Genomic DNA, 20457 nt, shown 5'->3' on the forward strand with positions numbered 1-20457 from the left:
ATCCAAACTGACCTAAAACAGGGAATTTTTACTAGGATTAAATGTCAGGAATTGTAAAAAAAAAAAGAAAACGGAGTTTAAATGTATTTGGCTAATGTGTATGTAAACTTCTGACTTCAAATGTACATAGAGAGAGGATAAATCATTTCCGTTGACATCCTATGTTGAGTCAATATTTAGTGTCCAGTTAGCTGTACTGAAGTGTAACTATAGTTGGGTTTCAGTGCCTAAAGCACATTGATATGGTAGTAATGCCTCCCTAGTTGCTTCTCTGTGTGAGGCACCACATGAAGCGCAAGGACACACTGGCACATTACACTGGTCGTCTATCTCTCCTGTGGTTTGTGTGTAATTGGCTTTTCAATTTGGGAGCAGCGTGTTTTCGCACCATGTCTTTTGGCTGCCTTCCATCCACGAGACAGAGATTTGGGACTGGAACTCCTGAAGATTCCATCCTCTCATTATTAGCATTAGAGTAGAAGACTTGGAAGAGAGTAATGAATTCTATTTGGGTCATTATTATGGCACCTTAATCTGGTTTAGGAGTGGAAGATAAATGCTAAATCCTGTTAAATGGGGATAGGGCCAAGCCAAGCTGGTGATTATTACAGGAAATGAGTTACTGTGGCTCTTTCACTCTTTTCCTGTAGGATCACCATAGTCGATAATCCATATTTAAAGACTTGGTTATCATGATGTCCTGTACTAAAAACCAGATCATTCAACCCATTAAGTAATTTGATTTTTATAAGGATCCCCATTAGCCGACGACAATGGCGACAGCTAGTCTTCCTGGGGTCCGTGACATAATGAAAAAGACCACAGACAAAAATACATTACAACGTACATATATCTAAAACATTAGCATGGACATTAGAGACACACAATCTTAAAATTAAAACTATAGTTATGCTAAGAGTAGCACACTTGTCTTGGAAAAGTATATTGGCTATACAGTACAGAGAGAGCATTTGCCTGAATTGATATTATGTGTGTTGAGATATATGATATACTGGATTTTCTTCATGAGAATTCTTTAGAAACATTCCTATCACCCTCCTTCACATCAGACTGTAAATTTCTCTGTCATATACAGTAATATTAAAACTGTTCTGCTTTAATATCTTATTACATTTTTTTGCCCTCCTATCACTTTTGTTATAGTTTTTTCCTACATATATTGTTTCAGCTGACCAAATCAGTGGACTTGTGGCTGGAGTGTCAGTGACGGGTAGCCTAGCGGTTAATTAAGAGTGTTGGGCCAGTAACTGGAAGGTTGCTGGTTTGAACCCCAAAGCTGGTGGAAAGTCTGTCCATGTTCCCTTGAGCAAGGCACTTAACCCTGCTTGCTCTGGATAAAAGTATGTTTTTTGAAAGTTGTGAGTTCAATCCCTCGACGAGTCATATGAAAGACATTAAAAAAATGGGACCTGATGCGTATCCGCTTGGCACTCAGCATTTAAGGAGATAGATTTGGGGTAAGGCCCTGCGATAGACTAGGGACCTGTCCAGGGGGTGTACTTGTACGTCAAGCTGCCTCATGCTACAGAAACAGGAGATAGGCTCCTGCCCTATTAGTTGTTCTGGCTCGCACAAGCTAAGGCTACTTACTTACGATTTCTTTAGCTACTGTATGAGATGGAAGCTCCCATGAGGATAATAACGTGTGTCATATAGACATGTGACCACAACTAAACAGAACTTAATGAGATCCTGTTTCGGGTCTAAATCAGAATGCTATGGACATATTACACATCCCAAAATATATTTATACTGTTATTGTCTTAAGAAGGATGTTGTAGTCCCTCCCGGGTGGTGCAGTGGTCTAGTGCACTGCATCGCAGTGCTAGCTGTGCTACCAGGGACTCTGGGTTGCAGCCGGCCGCAACCGGGAGGTCCATGGGGCGACGCACAATTGGCCTAGCGTCGTCCGGGTTAGGGAGGACTTGACCGTTAGGGATATCTTTGTCTCATTGCGCACTAGTGACTCCTGTGGTGGGCTGGGCACAGTGCGTGCTAACCAGGTCACCAGGTGCACAGTGTTTCCTCTGACACATTGTTGCGGCTGGCTTCCGGGTTGGATGCGCGCTGTGTTAAGAAGCAGTGCGGCTTGGTTGGCTTGGGTTGGGTTTTGTCTCTCCCGAGCCCACATGAGAGTTGTAACTACTAACAATTGGATACCACGAAATTGCGGAGAAAAGGGGGTAAAATAAATTTTACATTTTAAAAAGGTTGTTGTATAAACATATTTCATGGAGTGAGTTCTTCATGCTATCCTGTGAATTGGTGTATTGGTATGCATTTTATTAGTTGAAAATATCCAGACATACTGTAGCCTACAGCCTTCCTGACGTTCTCCTTCAAAACAAGTCACGATTCAGTGATATTTCTTTGACGTCATACGTTGACAGATGCATACAGTAGGAGCAGAACAGGATATATTATAAATCTGCAGTGCAATTTCTGCCACAGGCCGCAGTGTAAGTCGTTTATTACTACGTCTGGGCATGGGGTAATGAAATTGTCCCTCTGTAATGGGAAAAACAGTATCTACTCTAAACTGGGGTTCTGTTATACTAGCTTGTCACTGAAATAAACCAATCTCGGAAGTCCGATTTGGGAAACGACTGTTTTTACTACTATGGCTAATGTCACAGTTCAACGTACTGCAATATCAAAACTACTTTTAGTGTTAAGTGTACAGTTATTTTCTTCTTGAAAAGAGTGTAGTTTAAATGACTATCTCTTCTTAACTCTAAGGTTAGCTATTAGAAAGACCATTATTTTGTAACGATCAGAGGGGTTCTCACTATGGTTGAATACCGGTGACTGATATACCGAATTAGAGGTTGAAAATTCATTCCTGTCTTGTCCTGTCAAAACTTTTCCGTGCTGTCTCGATCCTGCAACAGTTCTATAACCCCAGATCTTCCCTGTCCCGTCCCGATTAAAATCAGCCCTGTCCCATGCCCATGTGTACTTGTAGTAATCTGAAATAACTTCCTCTGTTAAGTGCTCCTCTGTTTGTCCCCTGCTCAGGGGGTTTCCACTAGCCCAACCGGCTGGCCGGTGACACTATTATTCCTATTATGTCATCTGTGTCCAACTGGACTGAATTTTGATATGTTTTATTTAGGCAAGTCAGTTAAGAACAAATTCTTATTTACAATGACGGCCTACCAAAGGCCTCCTGCAGGGACAGGGGCTAGGATTAAAAATGTAGGACAAAACACACATCACGACAAGGGAGGCAACACTACATAAAGAGAGACCGAAGACAAGTATGCAGCTGGCTATACACTACTGAGGTATAATAAGAGCTGGAGACTGCATCCACGATGTCTACCCGTTGTTCTATTCACATTCGCATACGCCGATTCATGGACCGTCTATATTCAGGTTGCATCCGGTTTATACAGACCAACATCACATGCACACTAGCACACAGTGTGCACCGGGAGCAGCTCGAGCAGCGACGACATCATCACATCATCCAAAAACATGGCAGACATTGGATGAATAATAAAAATGTAAAATAATCTGCCTCTGCAACAATTATTTGAATAATTGAATGGACATTTTGTGCACAAAGTTGATGTGTTATTAGGAATTTTCAAATCTGACTTCTCTATGTGGCAGTGTATGTGTAACCGATGTGAAATGGCTAGCTAGTTAGCGGGGTGTGCGCTAATAGCGTTTCAATTGGTGACGTCACTCGCTCTGAGACCTTGAAGTTGTTGTTCCCCTTGCGGCTTTTGTGGCGCAATGGGTAACGATGCTTCGAGGGTGGCTGTCCTTAATGTGTGCAGAGTATCCCTTGTTCAAGCCCAGGCAGGAATGGAAGCTATACTGTTACATTGGTGCCGTGACCCGGATCACTGGTTGCTGCCGAAAAGGACGAGGTCAAAAGGGGGGTGAGTGTAACCGATGTGAAATGGTTAGCGTGGTGCCAGCTAATAGCGTTTCAATTGGTGACGTCACTCGCTTTGAGAACTTGAAGAAATTGTTCCCCTTGCTGTGGCGCTATGTTCCCCTTGTCGATGTGTGCAGAGAGTCCCTGGTTCGAGCCCAGGTAGGGGCGAGGAAAGGGATGGAAGCAATACTGTTACATATGGAAATTGTCTTTCTGGACCAAGCATCTGTTAACTGCAGTACAAAGACTGCTGCAACCTGATTGGCTCAAGTAGCATTAGCCACCCTAGTGGAAAAATGTGTTTTATTAAAGGTGCAATATGCAGAAATCGCTCTGATTTTTATTAAGTAAACTATATTTGGCCTACACACAGTTTTGTTTTGGTTGCAATGCTCCACACATGACATATTTCTAACCTCTCTGCCCCCTCAGTTTATAACTATTCCTATACTGCCTGATTTTGTCCCATCCTGTCCCGAACGTAATTCTAGAACATCACTCCCATTCCAAGACCTGCGGAAGGGAGGGAGAGTGAGAGAGAGGCCTGGGAGACCTTTTTAGATTTAGGTCTGATGATGAGCTGAGCTCCCCAGTCTCTCCCCTTAATTACTCTCTTTGGTTCACTTGACCGTTTTGACATTCAGCTTCATAATAAACACACTGAATGCCGTGGAGGGTGTTTTTAAACGTTTGAGACCATTTTGTGTAAAACAAAATAAAGTTGCATAGACATGTAGGGATTAATATTTTCCTGAAAATCCACCAAGGTTCAATACCGAAAATAATTCATATTTATCCAGCAAAAATTTATAAAATTAGGGTCAGGGTTGAGGGTTTGGTTAAGGTAATGGTCAGTATTAGGTTTTTACGAATCGGTTTAAGCGTCAGCTCTCTCGAGATGGGTGCTGTGCCACCTTGTCGGCTTGGCCGCGCCACTATGTAAAGATTTCAGAGCAAATTCAACTGATATTTAGTAATGATATAGTAACTATCTTTTCTCACGAATGACATTGTTGTGAATTGTGAGACAGGCAGTTCATAAATTCAGAGCGATATCACATTCCTCTATTAATTCAGCGCATTCCAGCAGCAGGTTATCTCGACACAAAGCACGCTCAGGACACACAAAGCGCACCTCGAGACAGAATACCTCCTATATTTGGCAAAATCTAGCTGATGATTATACAGATACTGTAGATGAAGATGAAGAGTGGAAATAGTTTAAATATCAACCCACTGGGCACACACTGGTGTAAACAACGTTGTTCACATGGCATTTCAATGAAATTACATTGAACCAACGTGGAATAAATGTTGAACTGATGTCTGTGCCTAGTGGGAAGGTATCTTATTCTTAACGAGGACCAACTCTGTTTTAAACATATCCATATCTACTCTCAAACCGTTTGTTATTCACACATTCTCTAGTGAAGCTCTCATGGGCAGCAAGGACGAGACAGCGCAGAGAAGCAGGGAAATTGATATAGCTGTGTTTTGACATGCATAGGCGAGAGACGTGCTTTGATAATGCATTGCAACCTATGGATTACAGAATAAAGTTAGGAATTTTCATGTGAGACAGGAATCTGCATTTTGGGTTTCAGTGGTATTGGGATTGGATAGGGAAATAGCCTTGAATCTAGGACAGGAGAGCTGGCTCTCCTCACAGACTTCATGTCTGTGACTTAGATGCCTATGAAGTGAATTGTGCATTGTCCTATAAAATGTGTGACTGTCTGAAGAGTCACAATAACAGCTCAAAGAGGTAAATGTTATTTTATAGGCTATACTGTAGAGGTTTCCTGTAGAGTTTATTAACTGCATTCGGGTTGTGTGTGCAGTCCGGCAGTGTCAATTATGCTCGTGCTTTGAATTTATTGCGACTTTGTGTGAAGTAAATACGCCAGGCTAAAGGCTTCTATGCGACAATATGTTTGGATAATGTGCTATTACATTTTTTGCTAATCTGCTGCTATGCATGTTGTATATTTTGTGGAATTGCATTAGTGCGAAATTGGGGAACATATGTGGAAGGACCACTCGGCTGTCCTGTACTGTGAACTTGTGTTGCCTACATCCTCGCGGCTGAACAGTTGTTGCTCCTAGACATTTCCCCTTCACAATAACAACACTTACAGTTGACTGGGGCAGTTCTAGCAGGGCAGAAATTTGAAGGAAAGTGGCATCCTATGACGCTGCCAAGTTGAAAATCACTGAGATTCAGTAATGCCATTCTACGGACAATGTTTGTCTATGGAGATTGCATTGCTTGGTGCTCAATTTTATACATTAGGAAATAATTCAGATCCCTTCACTTTTTCCACATTTTGTTATGTTACTGCCTTATTCTAAAATTGATTAAACTGTTTTTTCCAATTTTTTTGCAAATGATGTAAAAAAATCTAAAACTGAAACATCATATTTACATAAGTTTTCAGACCCTTTGCCCTTTACCCGCGAGTCTTCTTGGGTATGACGCTACAAGCTTGGCACACCTGTATTTGGGGAGTTTCTCCCATTCTTCTCTGCAGATCCTCTCAAGCTCTGTCAGGTTGGAGGGAGAGTGTCGCTGCACAGCTATTCTCAGGTCTCTCCAGAGATGTTCAATCGGGTTCAAGTCCGGGCTCTGGCTAGGCCACTCAAGGACATTCAGAGACTTGTCCCGAAGCCGCTCCTGCGTTGTCTTGGCTGTGTGCTTAGGGTCTTTGTCCCGTTGAAAGGTGAACCTTCGCTCCAGTCGGAGGTGCTAACCGCTCTGGAGCAGGGATCAAGGATCTCTCTGTACTTTGCTCCGTTCATCTTTCCCTTGATCCCATCCCTTGATCCCATCTAGTCTCCCAGTCCCCGCCGCTGAAAAACATTCCCACAGTATGATGCTACCACCATGCTTCACCGTAGGGATGGTATTGGCCAGGTGATGAACGGTGCCTGGTTTCCTCCAGATGTGACGCTTGGCAGTCAGGCCAAAGAGTTCAATCTTGGTTTCATCAGAGAATCTTGTTTTTCATGGTCTGGGAGTCCTTTAGGTGCCTTTTGGCAAACTCGAAGCAGGCTGTCATGTGCCTTTTACTGAGGGCTGGCTTCCGTCTGGCCACTCTACCGTAAAGGCCTGATTGGTGGAGTGCTGCAGAGATGGTTGTCCTTCTGGAAGGTTCTCCGATCTCCACAGTGGAACTCTGGAGCTCTGTCAGAGTGACCATCGGGTTCTTGGTCACCTCCCTGACCAAGGCCCTTCTCCCCCGATTGCCCTAAGAAGAGTCTTGGTGGCTGTAAAGTAACAAAATGTGTAAAAAGTCAAGGGGTCTGAATACTTTCCGAATGCACTCTACTAGAACTAACGCTTTAAGTAAATCGTTACAGTCATGCAGTACGGTGTACAGTCAGCAGAAAGCAATTTGGCAGTTACACCAGCGGGCCCCGGTGGCAATAAATTAATTAAACCAAAAGCTTACCATGACTTGGAAGAATTCCAGTGTTGGATAGCCATCGCCAGCTAGCTAACATAGAATGATACTATGTTTGAGCCAGGTGTTTGAATAGGCTAAACTAGCTAGCTGCATTCGACGCTAGCTAAGTAAGTGAAAGTAAAAAAAGATATACTATTAAATCTCTATCTTGCTTCTCTTTCATTTTGAAAGAAATTAATTTGTTCAAAACTATTCAACTATTGTCTTTCGCTCTCTTTGAGTCAACTACTCACCACATTTTATACACTGCAGTGTTAGCTAGCTGTAGTTTATGCTTCCAGACTAGATTAATTGTCTGATCGTTTGATTAGGTGGACAACATGTCAATTGATGCTGCAAGAGCTCTGATAGGTTGGAGGACATCCTCCGGAAGTTGTCATAATTACTGTGCAAGTCTATGGAAAGGGGGTGAGAACCATGAGCCTCCTAGGTTTTGTATTGAAGTCAATGTACCCAGAGGAGGACAGAAGCTAGCTATCCTCCGGTTACACTATGGTGCTACCCTACAGAGTGCCGTTGAGGCTACTATAGACCTTCATTGCAAACAGTGTGTTTTAATAAATTATTTGGTGACGTGAATATATTTAGTATAGTTTTATCTAAAAAGGATCACTTTTTATGTTTTACTATTTTACATTTTTCTGAAATTCACTGAGTAGGATGGTCCTCCCCTTCCTCCTCTGAGGAGCCTCCACTGATTTAAACGGTTATGACAGTTATTTTATTTTCATGATGGTCTTCATCCATAACCGTTGGTTACATGGTTATCTGGTAATTCTGACATCCCCAGCCCTGAATTGATGTTGTGTGTAGTAAAATATAATGCAGATCAATAACATCAGAGATGTGTAAAGTGTGATGTTAGAAAGATACTGTGGAAGGCTAAACGTAAAACACTCACACCAACCAGATTAATATTCTATGGGTGAGGAATGACCCCAAACACTGTAAATCTCACTGATCTATTATTGGCTGACCCCTAAGGTTATTATTAGGTAGAGTGATGATGACTTACAGGGCGGTGTGAATGGCTTTTATGGGTGTACATTAGTCATGTCTAACTTTTCATAGATGTGTGTTCACTTGACACGTAAAGCCAAATTTCGATGGTGGGATTATTTTTGGGCTCTAGAATAACTGTATATTTCTGAATGAATGATTGGCTCAGTGGTCATTGGTCCTTTATTTTTATTTTAGGTCAAAGGTATCCTCGGAATCCAAACTAAATCTAACTGTTTGACTATTGAAACAGTGTTTCAGTGGGATTGTGTGGATGGGCCAAAGGTGGATCTGTCTTAAAATCTGTTTTTAGAGGAATTCTTGTTTTCCTTTTCTTAGGTATTCAATAGAGAACCTCACACAAAGTAATTGTTGTTTTAGGGGCTTCACATTGATGAGGACTTCTTATTTCCAATAGGGCCCACGTCCTAGTGTCTATCTCTAATTCTCCTCAGTGAGAACAATGATGACTTCCTTCCACAGATAATAAGGTGATTCTCCCCTGAGAGCAGAATCAGTGTTTTATTAGCATTAATTGTCCAATTATCCCCAAGGCTCATTAACTCTAATAGATAGGTTACATCCCAAATGGCATCCTATCCCCTAGATAGTGCATTACTTTTGACCAGGACCACAGCCAGCTCTATTCTGGCAAATCCTTAAAGTCCTACTCTCATTTTCATCTCATTTAACACTTGTTTACTTAACAAAAGGTACAAGTGGCATTTCAATAGGTGGTCCATGTGCCTCGTGACATGGGGGGGAGGGTTTTGCTCTCTATTGCTCCTCTAGTGTTCCTCAAGCAAGGCCGGAGGCCGATGACATCAGCGGGCACCAACAGACCAACTCCTTGAATGTTCTACTCCTTGAAGTTTTCAGTTGTCTAAAAAACATTATTTTTCTCAAAACAAATTTTTGATACCCTTTAGTGTGTGTGTGCTTTACTGTATTTATACTTGGTTTATCGCTTTTCAACAGGAAAAGTTCAAATATCACTGGAGGTCTTTAAGTGTCATCTTCATGAACAGTATCCACACCTAGTATCAATCATTAGTACCCAGTCAATGATCCAATCCAGTGTCCACATTTGTGATGAATTTGGTTTTGTGAATATTTAATATATTATTTTTCTTTGCAACTCTGTCTAGAAGGCCAGCATCCCGGAGTCGCTTCTTCACTGCTGACGTTGAGACTGGTGTTTTGCGGGTACCATTTAATGAAGCTGCCAGTTGAGGACTTGTGAGGCATCTGTTTCCAAACTAGACACTCTAATGTACTTGTCCTCTTGCTCAGTTGTGCACCGGGGCCTTCCACTCCTCTTTCTGTTCTGGTTAGAGCCAGTTTGCGCTGTTCTGTGAAGATACACAACGTTGAACGAGAAATTGGTAGTTTCTCATGTTAGAATAACCTTCATTTCGCAGAACAAGAATAGACTGACGAGTTTCAGTAGAAAGTCTTTGTTTCTGGCCATTTTGAGCCTGTAATCGAACCCACAAATGCTGATGCTCCAGATACTCAACTAGTCTAAAGAAGGCCAGTTTTATTGCTTCTTTAATCAGACCAACAGTCAGCTGTGCTAACATAATTGCAAAAGGGTTTTCTAATGATCAATTAGCCTTTTAAAATTATGAACTTGGATTAGCTAACACAACGTGCCATTGGAAAACAGGAGTGATGGTTGCTGATAATGGGCCTCTGTATGCCTATGTAGATATTCCATAAAAAATCAGCTGTTTTCAGCTACAATAGTCACTTACAACATTAACAATGTCTACACTGTATTTCTGATCAATGTACTGTTATTTTAATGGACCAAAAATGTGCTTTTCTTTCAAACACGAGGGAATTTCTAAGTGACCCCAAACTTTTGAACGGTAGTGTATATCAGACAGACTCATTCTCAGCTGCTTATCTGAGTTGGGCACTGCTGGAATGCAAGAGCTGTCTGTCATTGATTTGTCATTGTTCCTCCATCATTTAATGATATGAATTCATGCAGGCTAGATGAGCAGTATTATTGGCTGAGTCTAACATAGGGTGCCGTCTTTCGAATGGGACATTAAACGGGTGTCCTGAGGTCATTAAAAGTTCCCATGGCACTTATCGTAAGAGTAGGGGTGTTAAGCCCGGTGTCCTGGCTAAATTCCCAAATCTAGCCCACAAACCATCACGGTCACCTAATAATCCCCAATTTAAAATTGGCTAATTCATCCCCCTCCTCTCCCCTGTAACTATTCCCCAGGTCGTTGCTGCAAATGAGAATGTGTTCTCAGTCAACTTACCTGGTAAAATAGCAGATAAATAAATAACATGTATATCCATCACTGTGTCAGGCATCGCTCATCTCTGGTCTTGGCAAAGTTTTAAACGGTTTGAACAACTCTGCTGTCCACTGCCTGCCTGTGTTATTGCAGACAGAGATGAAATAGTGGAGGAACAGACAGATCAATAGTTCAGCTCTCTCCTCAGGCTAATATGTAAATATTTCATGAAGAGAACGAGAGAGAGAAATCTCCAATGAGTAATTCAGAGTTTGTGATGAGGGAGAGGTAGGGTGGAAAGAAGAAAGAGAAGGGGGAGACTGACGGGGAGCGAAAAAAACAGATGGAGAGAGAAAAAGAGAGATGGGGAGGGGGATATAATCACATCATTTATTTTGGTTTATATGGTGCTTGTGGTCTTCATGAGAAGTATGATCCAGTTTCCATATTGCCCCTGATAATTGTCCTTGGCTCTTTGTAAAATACTGATCCCCTGCAGGTACAGAACATTTGACATACATTATTCTAATGTTTATTTAAAAATGTTTTACCAGTAGTCTTAAAAATGTATTTAGGTGATTTTGTCTACATGGACACTTATAATTCCAACAAATGATTTCAGTAAAGTCCTTTGTAGACCTTCACTCACTTTTGGATAGAGTCATCATTGTTATTATATCTATCAATTGAAGTGTTCTCAGGTGTGCTCCACATGTAAAAGGTGACTAAACCAATGTGCATATAAATCTGTATAGATTTAGGATGTGGTGCGTCCCGGAACAAAGTGTTCAGTAGCAGATGGTTTTGCAGTGCAGTAGTCGACTGTGTGATTTCAATGAGATGAATTAGGCAGAATAAGGGGCCATGTTAGAGCTCTAATCCGGGAGGGGATGATGATACAGTATATTCCTACTGTCCCTGTCAGGCCTGTCCTATGTGTCCTTCCTGCTAACCTGTTATCTAGCTACCTCCTCCCCATCCCTCCACAGTCAGTCAGTGACCTCTCTCTCTCTCATTCTCCAAGGGGAAGCCGGATTGATTTGGCTCCTGGCATAGCTGTAGCTCTCTGCCAGGTGGATGATGTGGAGGAGTCAGTGCCTATCTCTCTCTGCAAATTACATCAAAAGCCTGTGTTTATGTTATTATGGAGCCTATTACAATACTATCCTGAATATTGAATGATAACAGTAAATCATTCATTTTTGTTGAATTCAATGTGAAATCAACAAAAGATATAATCATCTCATTGAATTTAGGTTCAAAGTTGTAGGACAAAAATACGAAATGCCCTTAAGTTGACGACTTTTTGCAAATCCAATCAGTTTTCCACGTTGATTCAACGCCATCACATTGATAATTTTTTTATGACGTAGAAACAACATTGATTCAACCAGTTTTTGCCCAGTTGGCCACTCCCTGGCTGATCTCTGCAGCTTTCCTCTGCTGTTGTGTGTCTCTCTCTAGAGGAGAACTTTGTCATGCATTCATGTGCTTTAAAATACAGGTGTTTTCTCACTTTGGTGGTGATGTGTGTGTGTCTCTGTGTTCAGGTATGTGTTTCTCCTGTAAAATTGATGTGGTGCCAGTGAAGAATGAGGATGGCTTGGTGATCATGTTCATCCTCAACTTTGAGCTGCCCACTGATCCGCCTATCCCCAGCTCCCCGACCAGAGAGCTCAACAAGCTGCCCATCCCCTGGCTTCCCCTAGGTAATCAAAGAAGATCCTCTGTGTGGAAAACCTTAAAAAATCTAGTTATAGTAAGTCAGGAAGAGATTGAGGTGATGAATGGGGTCCAGAGTTTTTAGGGTACAGTATTTTTCTCTTGGGTACACGAAGATAGAAATACATATCATGCACCTCCAGAGGTACACATATGATTTCACATGGTACTGTTCGGTACCAATTCCGGTATGTGTGGATAATGTACTGTGTAAAATGGTACATTTTTGTACAATCATTGGAGGCGTGGCTTAGTTTGTTTGTGGCGTGGCTTAGTTTGGCTTAGTTTCAGTTCGTTCTTTTTGGCCACCTGTGAGTGGAAGTGTTTAAGTGGTCTCTGTTTATGTTAATTCAAAGTTGAGATTTTTGGCTTTCAGTTCTGAAGTCTTTATAAAGGCTTACATAAGAGACAACAAAGAGCTCTAATTAATATATATATATTGTAGTGACCTTAAATCTGACCCTTTTTTTCAATTTTCGCCTGAAATGACATACCCAAATCTAACTGTCTGTAGCTCAGGACCTGAAGCAAGGATATGCATATTCATGATACCTTTTTAAGGAAACACTGACATTTGTGGAGATGTGAAATTAATGTAGGAGAATTTAACACATTAGATCTGGTAAAAGATAATATAAAGAAAAAAACATGTGTATATTATTATTTGAAATGCAAGAGAAAAGCCATAATGTATTATTCCAGCCCAAGGACAATTTATATTTTGGCCACTAGATGGCAGCAGCGTATGTGCAAAGTTTTTGACTGATCCAATGAACCATTGTATATCTGTTCAAAATGTCAAGTTCATAATTGTGCACTCTCCTCAAACAATAGCATGGTATTATTTCACTATAATAGCTCCTGTAAATTGGACAGTGCAGTTAGAATAACAAGAGTTTAAGCTTTCTGCCTGTTTCAGATATGTCTATGTCCTGGGAATGATTTTGTTACTTACAACCTCATGCTAATCACATTAGCCTACATTAGCTCAACCGTCCCACCGATCCCGATCCCATAGAGGAAGGAAAAATCCACAAAAAAATATAGATTTTGTTCTTATTTAAAAAAAAATAAAGGAACAAACTTTTAACCTCAAACTGGGTACAATTATGTACCTATAACTAATGGCACAATGGACACAGGGTACCACTACAGTCACATGCGTTTGTACCCCTTTAAGTACAATTCAGTACCTTTTTTTCTAAGAGTGTAGTAATTAATTATGTCATTGTTTTACTAATGATGTTGGTGCGGTGTGTAACAAAGTCAGAAACCTATCTCCTTTTCCCTCTGACCTTTCCCCTCTGAACTGCAGCACGTCGGCATAGGTTCCGTCTGCCCTCCACCCTGCTCCGCTCCCTCAGCAGCAGTAAACATTCCCTGGATGACACCGAGCTGGGCCACCAGCGGGATTTCTCTGCCCTGGGGCATGAGTCTGTAGCCCTGGACAAGCTGCTGTCCCTGCCAGAGCGCCGGCGGCTGGGGGGCACCGGGGTACTACTCTGGGACGAAGACCAGAGGGCCTTGCTGGGAGGTGAGTAGTCCTGTATGGCTCAGTTGGCAAAAGCATCATGCTAGCAACAACATGCTTGTGGGCTTGATTCTCACTGCGGTCAAATACAAAAATATATGCACTCATTGTAAGTTGCTTTGGATAAAAATGTCTGCTAAATGGCATGTTTATAGGTGACCCTATCTCTCCCACCGGGGACCCCTCGGATGCCCCTCAAGCCCTGTCCCTGGCCATGGGCTTCTCCCAGTCCTCCCCCAGGCTGCACTGCCTCTGGGTGGACGAGGAGTGTGGCTCCAACTGCAGCGTGATGCCCAGCCGCTCCTATGAGAGCCTCTGCAGCCCCCTGCACGCCTCATCTGTGGACGGCATCAAGACTCTCAGGGGACGGTCCAGCTGGCACGGGAAGCTCCAGACGCGGCCCAGCAGCACAGGTAGAGGGCAAGATGGGGACAGGGGATAGGGGTCATGGGCAGGAGACAGAGATACGGATGTGGATCGTGGCAAGGACAGGGGCAGGTAGAGGACATGTATGGGACACACGAAGGAGGTTTAGGGCGAGGGTGGCATAATGAAATTTGAGGATCAAAGAACATGTAATTGATCAATGCCTTTCTTACATTTATGTTCCATCTGTTCAACATCTCCTTATACTGTATCTTGCACTCAGCACATTCAACTCTTAAGTCACAGGCAAGGAAATATCCATCTATATTTATTCCTTCTCAGGCAGAATGAAGTCCAGTCTGCATAATGTTACATCTGACTCCACGTCTGACCCCAACCTCATCCGCTTCCGGACCTTAAGTCACGTGACCCAGCTCAACCCACTGGACAACAGGCCAGACCCCCTGGTGGCCCTCCCATCTGCGGAGATTGACATCATCGCCCCCTGTAAACTAATGGACCGCACACACGGGGTCACTGAGAAAGTCACTCAGGTTGGTCGCTGCTCTTCTCTTATGGATGGGTTGACACTATTTCATGACAAACTGCAGTATCGAGAGGCTTTCACAGACACCTTGCTCCTTATGTAGTCTGCCATTGCAGTATCTGTCCTGAGGGTGGCAGCACTATCCAGATAGTTTTGCTCTAAATTCAGTCGCTGCTGGTGAACTTGTCACTGTAGAGTACAGAGGTTGACGGAAATGACTGCATGGTTATATTGCAAAACATGGAGTCGGTTGCTTTTGTATTGTGCCTCAATCAGCTTTCTCCTTTGAGAAAACAGTAGCTGATTCAAAGAGGGTGTGGCAGATTTCCAAACTTTTCGGTGAAGGACTCAGGTAGCATACACTTGCAGTGGTGTAAAGTACTTAAGTAAAAATATTTTAAAGTACTACTAAATTCACTCACTTATCAACTGAACTGGTCACCCCTATTGCCTCTGATCTGGCGGACTCACTAAACTCAAAAGCTTTGTTTGTAAATGATGTCTGAGTTGGAGTGTGCACCTGGCTTTCCGTAAATTAAAAAAACAAGAAAATGGTGCCATTTGGTTAGCTTAATATAAGGAATTTGAAATGATTTATACTTTTACTTTTGATACTTAAGTATATTTTAAACCAAATATTTTTTTACTTTTACTCAAGTAGAATTTTACCGGGTTGACTTTTACTTGAGTCATTTTTTATTAAGGTATCTTTACTTTTAAAAATTAAAGTATGACAGTTGGGTATATTTTCTACCACTGTACAATTGTACTTCCTCGCCAAAAGGAGGCTATCGATGAGGGGAGGACCGTCAAACGTTTGCCTACTAACGAATTGGCACTATCCTCAACCACTCGACCACGTATTGTTTTCCAGGTCACAGAGGAGAAAGGACGGAGGAGAGATGGCGGAGGACATACTTGTCCAAATGAGAAAAGGCCCTCCTCTCCTCAAAAGCCACTTTTCATCGAGGACGGTCATGTATACCCTACCTGAGTCCTTCGCGGAAGTGTTTTGAAATCTGCCACACCCCCTTTGATTCAGCTTTTGTTTTGTATCTAAGTATCTGACTGAGCGGTGGTAGGCAGAAGCAGGTGGGTAAACATTCATTCAAACAGCACTTTCGGGCGTTTTGCCAGCAGCTCTTCATTGTGCGTCAAGCATTGCGCTGTTTATGACTTCAAGCCTATCAACTCCCGAGTTGAGGCTGGTGTAACAGATGTGAAATGGCTAGATAGTTAGCGCGCTCTAATAGCGTTTCAAACGTCACTCGCTCTGAGCCTTCTAGTAGTTGTTCCCCTTGCTCTGCATGGGTAACGCTGCTTCGATGGTGGCTGTTGTCGTTGTGTTGCTGGTTCGAGGCCAGGGAGGAGTGAGGAGAGGGACGGAAGCTATACTGTTACACTGGCAATACTAAAGTGCCTATAAGAACATCCAAGAGTCAAAGGTTAATGAAATACAAATGGTATAGAGGGAAATAGTCCTATAATAACTACAACCTAAAACTTCTTACCTGGGAATATTGAAGACTCATGTTAAAAGGAACCACCAGCTTTCATATGTTCTCATGTTCTGAGCAAGGAACTGAAACGTTAGCTTTCTTACATAGCACATATTGCACTTTTACTTTCTTCTCCAACACTTTGTTTTTGCATTATTTAAACCAAATTGAACATGTTTCATTATTTACTTGAGGCTAAATTGATTTTATTTATGTATTATATTAAGTTAAAATAAGTGTTCATTCAGTATTGTTGTAATTGTCATTATTACAAATAAATAAATCGTCCGATTAATCGGTATCAGCTGTTTTGATCCTCCAATAATCGGTATCGGCGTTGAAAAATCATAATCGGTCGACCTCTAGAACAGAGGACATCTCTCCAAAAAATACGATCTTTGTCCCCATGTGCAGTTGCTAACCATAGTCATTTTTTTATGGCGGTTTTGGAGCAGTGGCTTCTTCCTTGCTGAGCGGCCTTTCGGTTGTGTCGATATAGGACTCGTTTGGATATAGATCATTTTGTACCTGTTTCCTTCATTATCTTCACAAGATCCTTTGCTGTTTTTCTGTGATTGAGTTGCACTTTTCGCACCAATGTACGTTCATCTCTAGGAGACAGAACGCGTCTCCTTCCTGAGCGGTATAACGGCTATGTGGTCCCATGGTGTTTATACTTGCATACCATTGTTTGTACAGATGAACGTGATACCTTCAGGCATTTGGAAATTGCTCCCAAGGATGAACCAGACTTGTGGAGGTCTACAATTTTGTTTCTGAGGTCTTGGCTGATTTATTTTGATTTTCCCATGATGTCAAGCCAAGAGGCACTGAGTTTGAAGGTAGGCCTTGAAATACATCCACAGGTTCACCTCCAATTGACTCAAAGGATGTCAATTAGCCTATTAGAAGCTTCTAAAGCCATGACATAATTTTCTGGAATTTTCCAAGCTGTTTAAAGGCACAGTCAACTTAGTGTATGTAAACTTCTGACCCACTGGAATTGTGATGCAGTGAATTATAAGTGAAATAATATGTCTGTAAACAATTGTTGGAAAAACAACTGTCATGCACGAAGTAGATGTCCTAACTGACTTGCCAAAACTATAGTTTGTTAACAAGAAATTTGTGAAGTGTTTGAAAAACGAGTTTTAATGACTCCAACCTAAGTGTATGTAAACTTCCGACTTCAACTGTAAGCACCTTCTTATTAATGGTTTCTGTTGCTTTTATACTAATTTTATTTATACTAATTTTATATTAATTTTTACTCAAAAAACTCCCGTGGCTGATTTTTCAAATTGGCATGTTTTGTTTCTAAAAGTTTGCACAAGAGTGAAGGTTTCACTGAGTTGTGAGGTAGTACTTTTGCACATATAACACACTGTGGACCACTCCCAATATAAGTGAACCCAAATCAATGTAGTTCTCATCGTATTTGCGCCTCTTCGATGGTCCAACATCCTTGTCTGTTGTCATGTAATTTCCCGGGTAAGGAGGCAGTAGCTCTTCGACCTCATCAAATTCACAAATTTCAGTGTCCATGCTAGCTGGGCTAACAACAAATTTAGAATTACTGATGCTGGCATTGGATGTGCTCATGGAAGCAGAACAACTTCTGTCGCCGATAGGTGCAGTACTGCTGGAAGTAGCAGTACTACCAGTAGAGCTGTTGTGTCTCTTTGGACGCGGGGCTTACTTTTTTTAATCATTTATCCATTTTCGAGAAAACAGAATGAGCAGCAGCTACGTTAGGCTACATACTCAGTGGAATTCCCGCGAAAGAGTAACGGTTAATGGGATTGGATGTTCATTATTTGATTAGGCTACCTGTATTTGACATTGTGTTGTTATTTCGTTGAACACTAGATGGTTTAATTTTATTTTTGGCAGTGAAACGAGAATACTCAGGCAAGGAAAAAAAACTCACCCAAATGTATAGCCCCGTTGGAAAATATGGACCTTTTGAAAATGTGAAGAATCCCAAAAAATTCTAAACATTTCTATAAGTCAATCACATTTTTATTTGGCATACCCCAAACGGCATTGCGCGTACCCCAGTTTGGGAATACCTGGCCTAGTAAAAATCAGACCTAATCCCAATTGAGATGTGCCAGGAGTTCTAATTTGAGTCTGTTGGAAATGTTATAGAACCATATTGTTTTGGCTGGAGCTTGTTATTTTTCACACAGTGTCCTCAGCCCTGGGAGCAGTGTTCTGGGATGTATGAGTAACTGAGGTGTTAGGACACCCGGGACACACAAATACAACCTCCAATCACACAGCGCTCCAATCAAAGTCACTGTGAGTCACCTATCTGTCTGGAGTTCACTGATTGTTCTGCCGACTTCAGTCTGAACTACAGCTTTGCAATGGTTGAAAGAAATTTGAAAGGACTTTGCAAACTAAAATGGAAACCTCCAGGTTTTCAAGGATGTTTAGCAGGGCTTCAGCAGGACAGTAGTTCACGTTTACCTCAAGCTCATGAATCTTTTTTTTTGTACTGTACTAAATCAGACACAGTAACAGTGTCGACTGGAGTTGAATATGCTTAATCTCAACATATAGTAAATCTATTTAAAGGCAGTGAAACACTGCCAGTAAAACTAAGCTGGTGACACTACTGTTGCATAGACACAGAAACACAGGGAATCCCTCTCTATAGCCCCAGAGTCTCATTTACTATAACAGCTCCCATTACATCAACAGTGAGCTAGATCTAGCATACATATGCAGGCCATCCTCAATTCATTGTTATCATCATTCACTAACCCAGCCCTCACCCATCCTCAATTAATCGTTAGCATCATACGCTTACCCAGTTCTCCTCTCCCATCCATATTCAGAGTGTGGCTTATTATCCCCTGAGGCAGAACAGAACAGCCTGGCTGGAGTTATAAGTCAGTGAGACAGTCCATGGTCATACAGATTAGTTATACTGTACTGCAGGAGGGCCTGGGTAGTCAAATGAATCTGTGTGCTGGGAGCTTGTTTACTACAGCAAACTTGAATTAGGTCTGAGACATATGCATGCATAGAATGTATTTACACCCTGTACAGTGCACTGCAATGCTCTGGTGTGTTACTGTGGATGGATAGATTTACTGTACATGGCACAGAAATGTGAGGTGATTGGAATTCATTGTTGGCTAAGAGACACTATAACTCTGCAAATATTTGTTTTACTTGATGACAACTCAAGGCAATGGTCAAATTATCAATATATACAGTTGAAGTTGGAAGTTTACATACACTTAGGTTGGAGTCATTAAAACTCGTTTTTCAACCACTTCACAAATTTCTTGTTAACAAACTATAGTTTTGGCAATTCGTTTAGGACATCTACTTTGTGCACGACACAAGTAGTTTCCCAACAATTGTTTACAGACAGATTATTTCACTTATAATTCACTGTATCACAATTCCAGTGGGTCAGAAGTTTACATACACTAAGTTGACTGTGCCTTTAAATAGCTTGGAAAATTCCAGAAAATGATGTAATGGCTTTAGAAGCTTCTGATAGGCTAATTGACATCATTTGATTCAATTGGAGGTGTACCTGTGGATGTATTTCAAGGCCTACCTTCAAACTCAGTGCGTCTTTGCTTGACATCATGGGAAAATCAAAAGAAATCAGAAAAAAATTGTAGAACTCCACAAGTCTGGTTCATCCTTGGGAGCAATTTCCAAACACCTGAAGGTACCATGTTCATCTGTACAAACAATAGTATGCAAGTATAAACACCATGGGACCACGGAGGCGTCATATCGCTCAGGAAGGAGACGCGTCCTAGAAATTAACATATTTTGGTGCGAAATGTGCAAATCAATCCAAGAATAACAGCAAAGGACCTTGTGAAGATGCTGGAGGAAACAGCTACAAAAGTATCTATATCCACAGTAAAAGCAAGTCCTATATCAACATAACCTGAAAGGTCGCTCAGCAAGGAAGAAGCCACTGCTCCAAAACCGCCATACAAAAGCCAGACTACGGTTTGCAACTGCACCTGGGGACAAAGATCGTACTTTTTGGAGAAATGTCCTCTGGTCTGATGAAACAAAAATAGAACTGTTTGGCCATAATGACCATCGTTATGTTTGGAGGAAAAAGGGGGAGGCTTGCAAGCCGAAGAACACCATCCCAACCGTGAA

At 41.7% G+C, this 20457-nt stretch overlaps 1 protein-coding gene across 1 annotated transcript in view; it reads left to right on the forward strand.

Annotated features, from left to right (window-relative positions):
• Nucleotides 1–20457, forward strand: part of LOC115114849 (potassium voltage-gated channel subfamily H member 6-like) — a 70858-nt gene that overhangs the window by 9798 nt on the left and 40603 nt on the right. Inside the window, exons 3-7 of the mRNA XM_065013447.1 lie at nt 12191–12349; nt 13678–13896; nt 14049–14306; nt 14456–14468; nt 14606–14813. Coding sequence (XP_064869519.1) covers nt 12191–12349; nt 13678–13896; nt 14049–14306; nt 14456–14468; nt 14606–14813 — 857 coding nt within the window. The remainder of the gene's footprint in view (nt 1–12190; nt 12350–13677; nt 13897–14048; nt 14307–14455; nt 14469–14605; nt 14814–20457) is intronic.

Source organism: Oncorhynchus nerka, linkage group LG9b (assembly GCF_034236695.1).
Source record: "Oncorhynchus nerka isolate Pitt River linkage group LG9b, Oner_Uvic_2.0, whole genome shotgun sequence".
Taxonomy (NCBI): Eukaryota; Metazoa; Chordata; class Actinopteri; order Salmoniformes; family Salmonidae; genus Oncorhynchus; species Oncorhynchus nerka.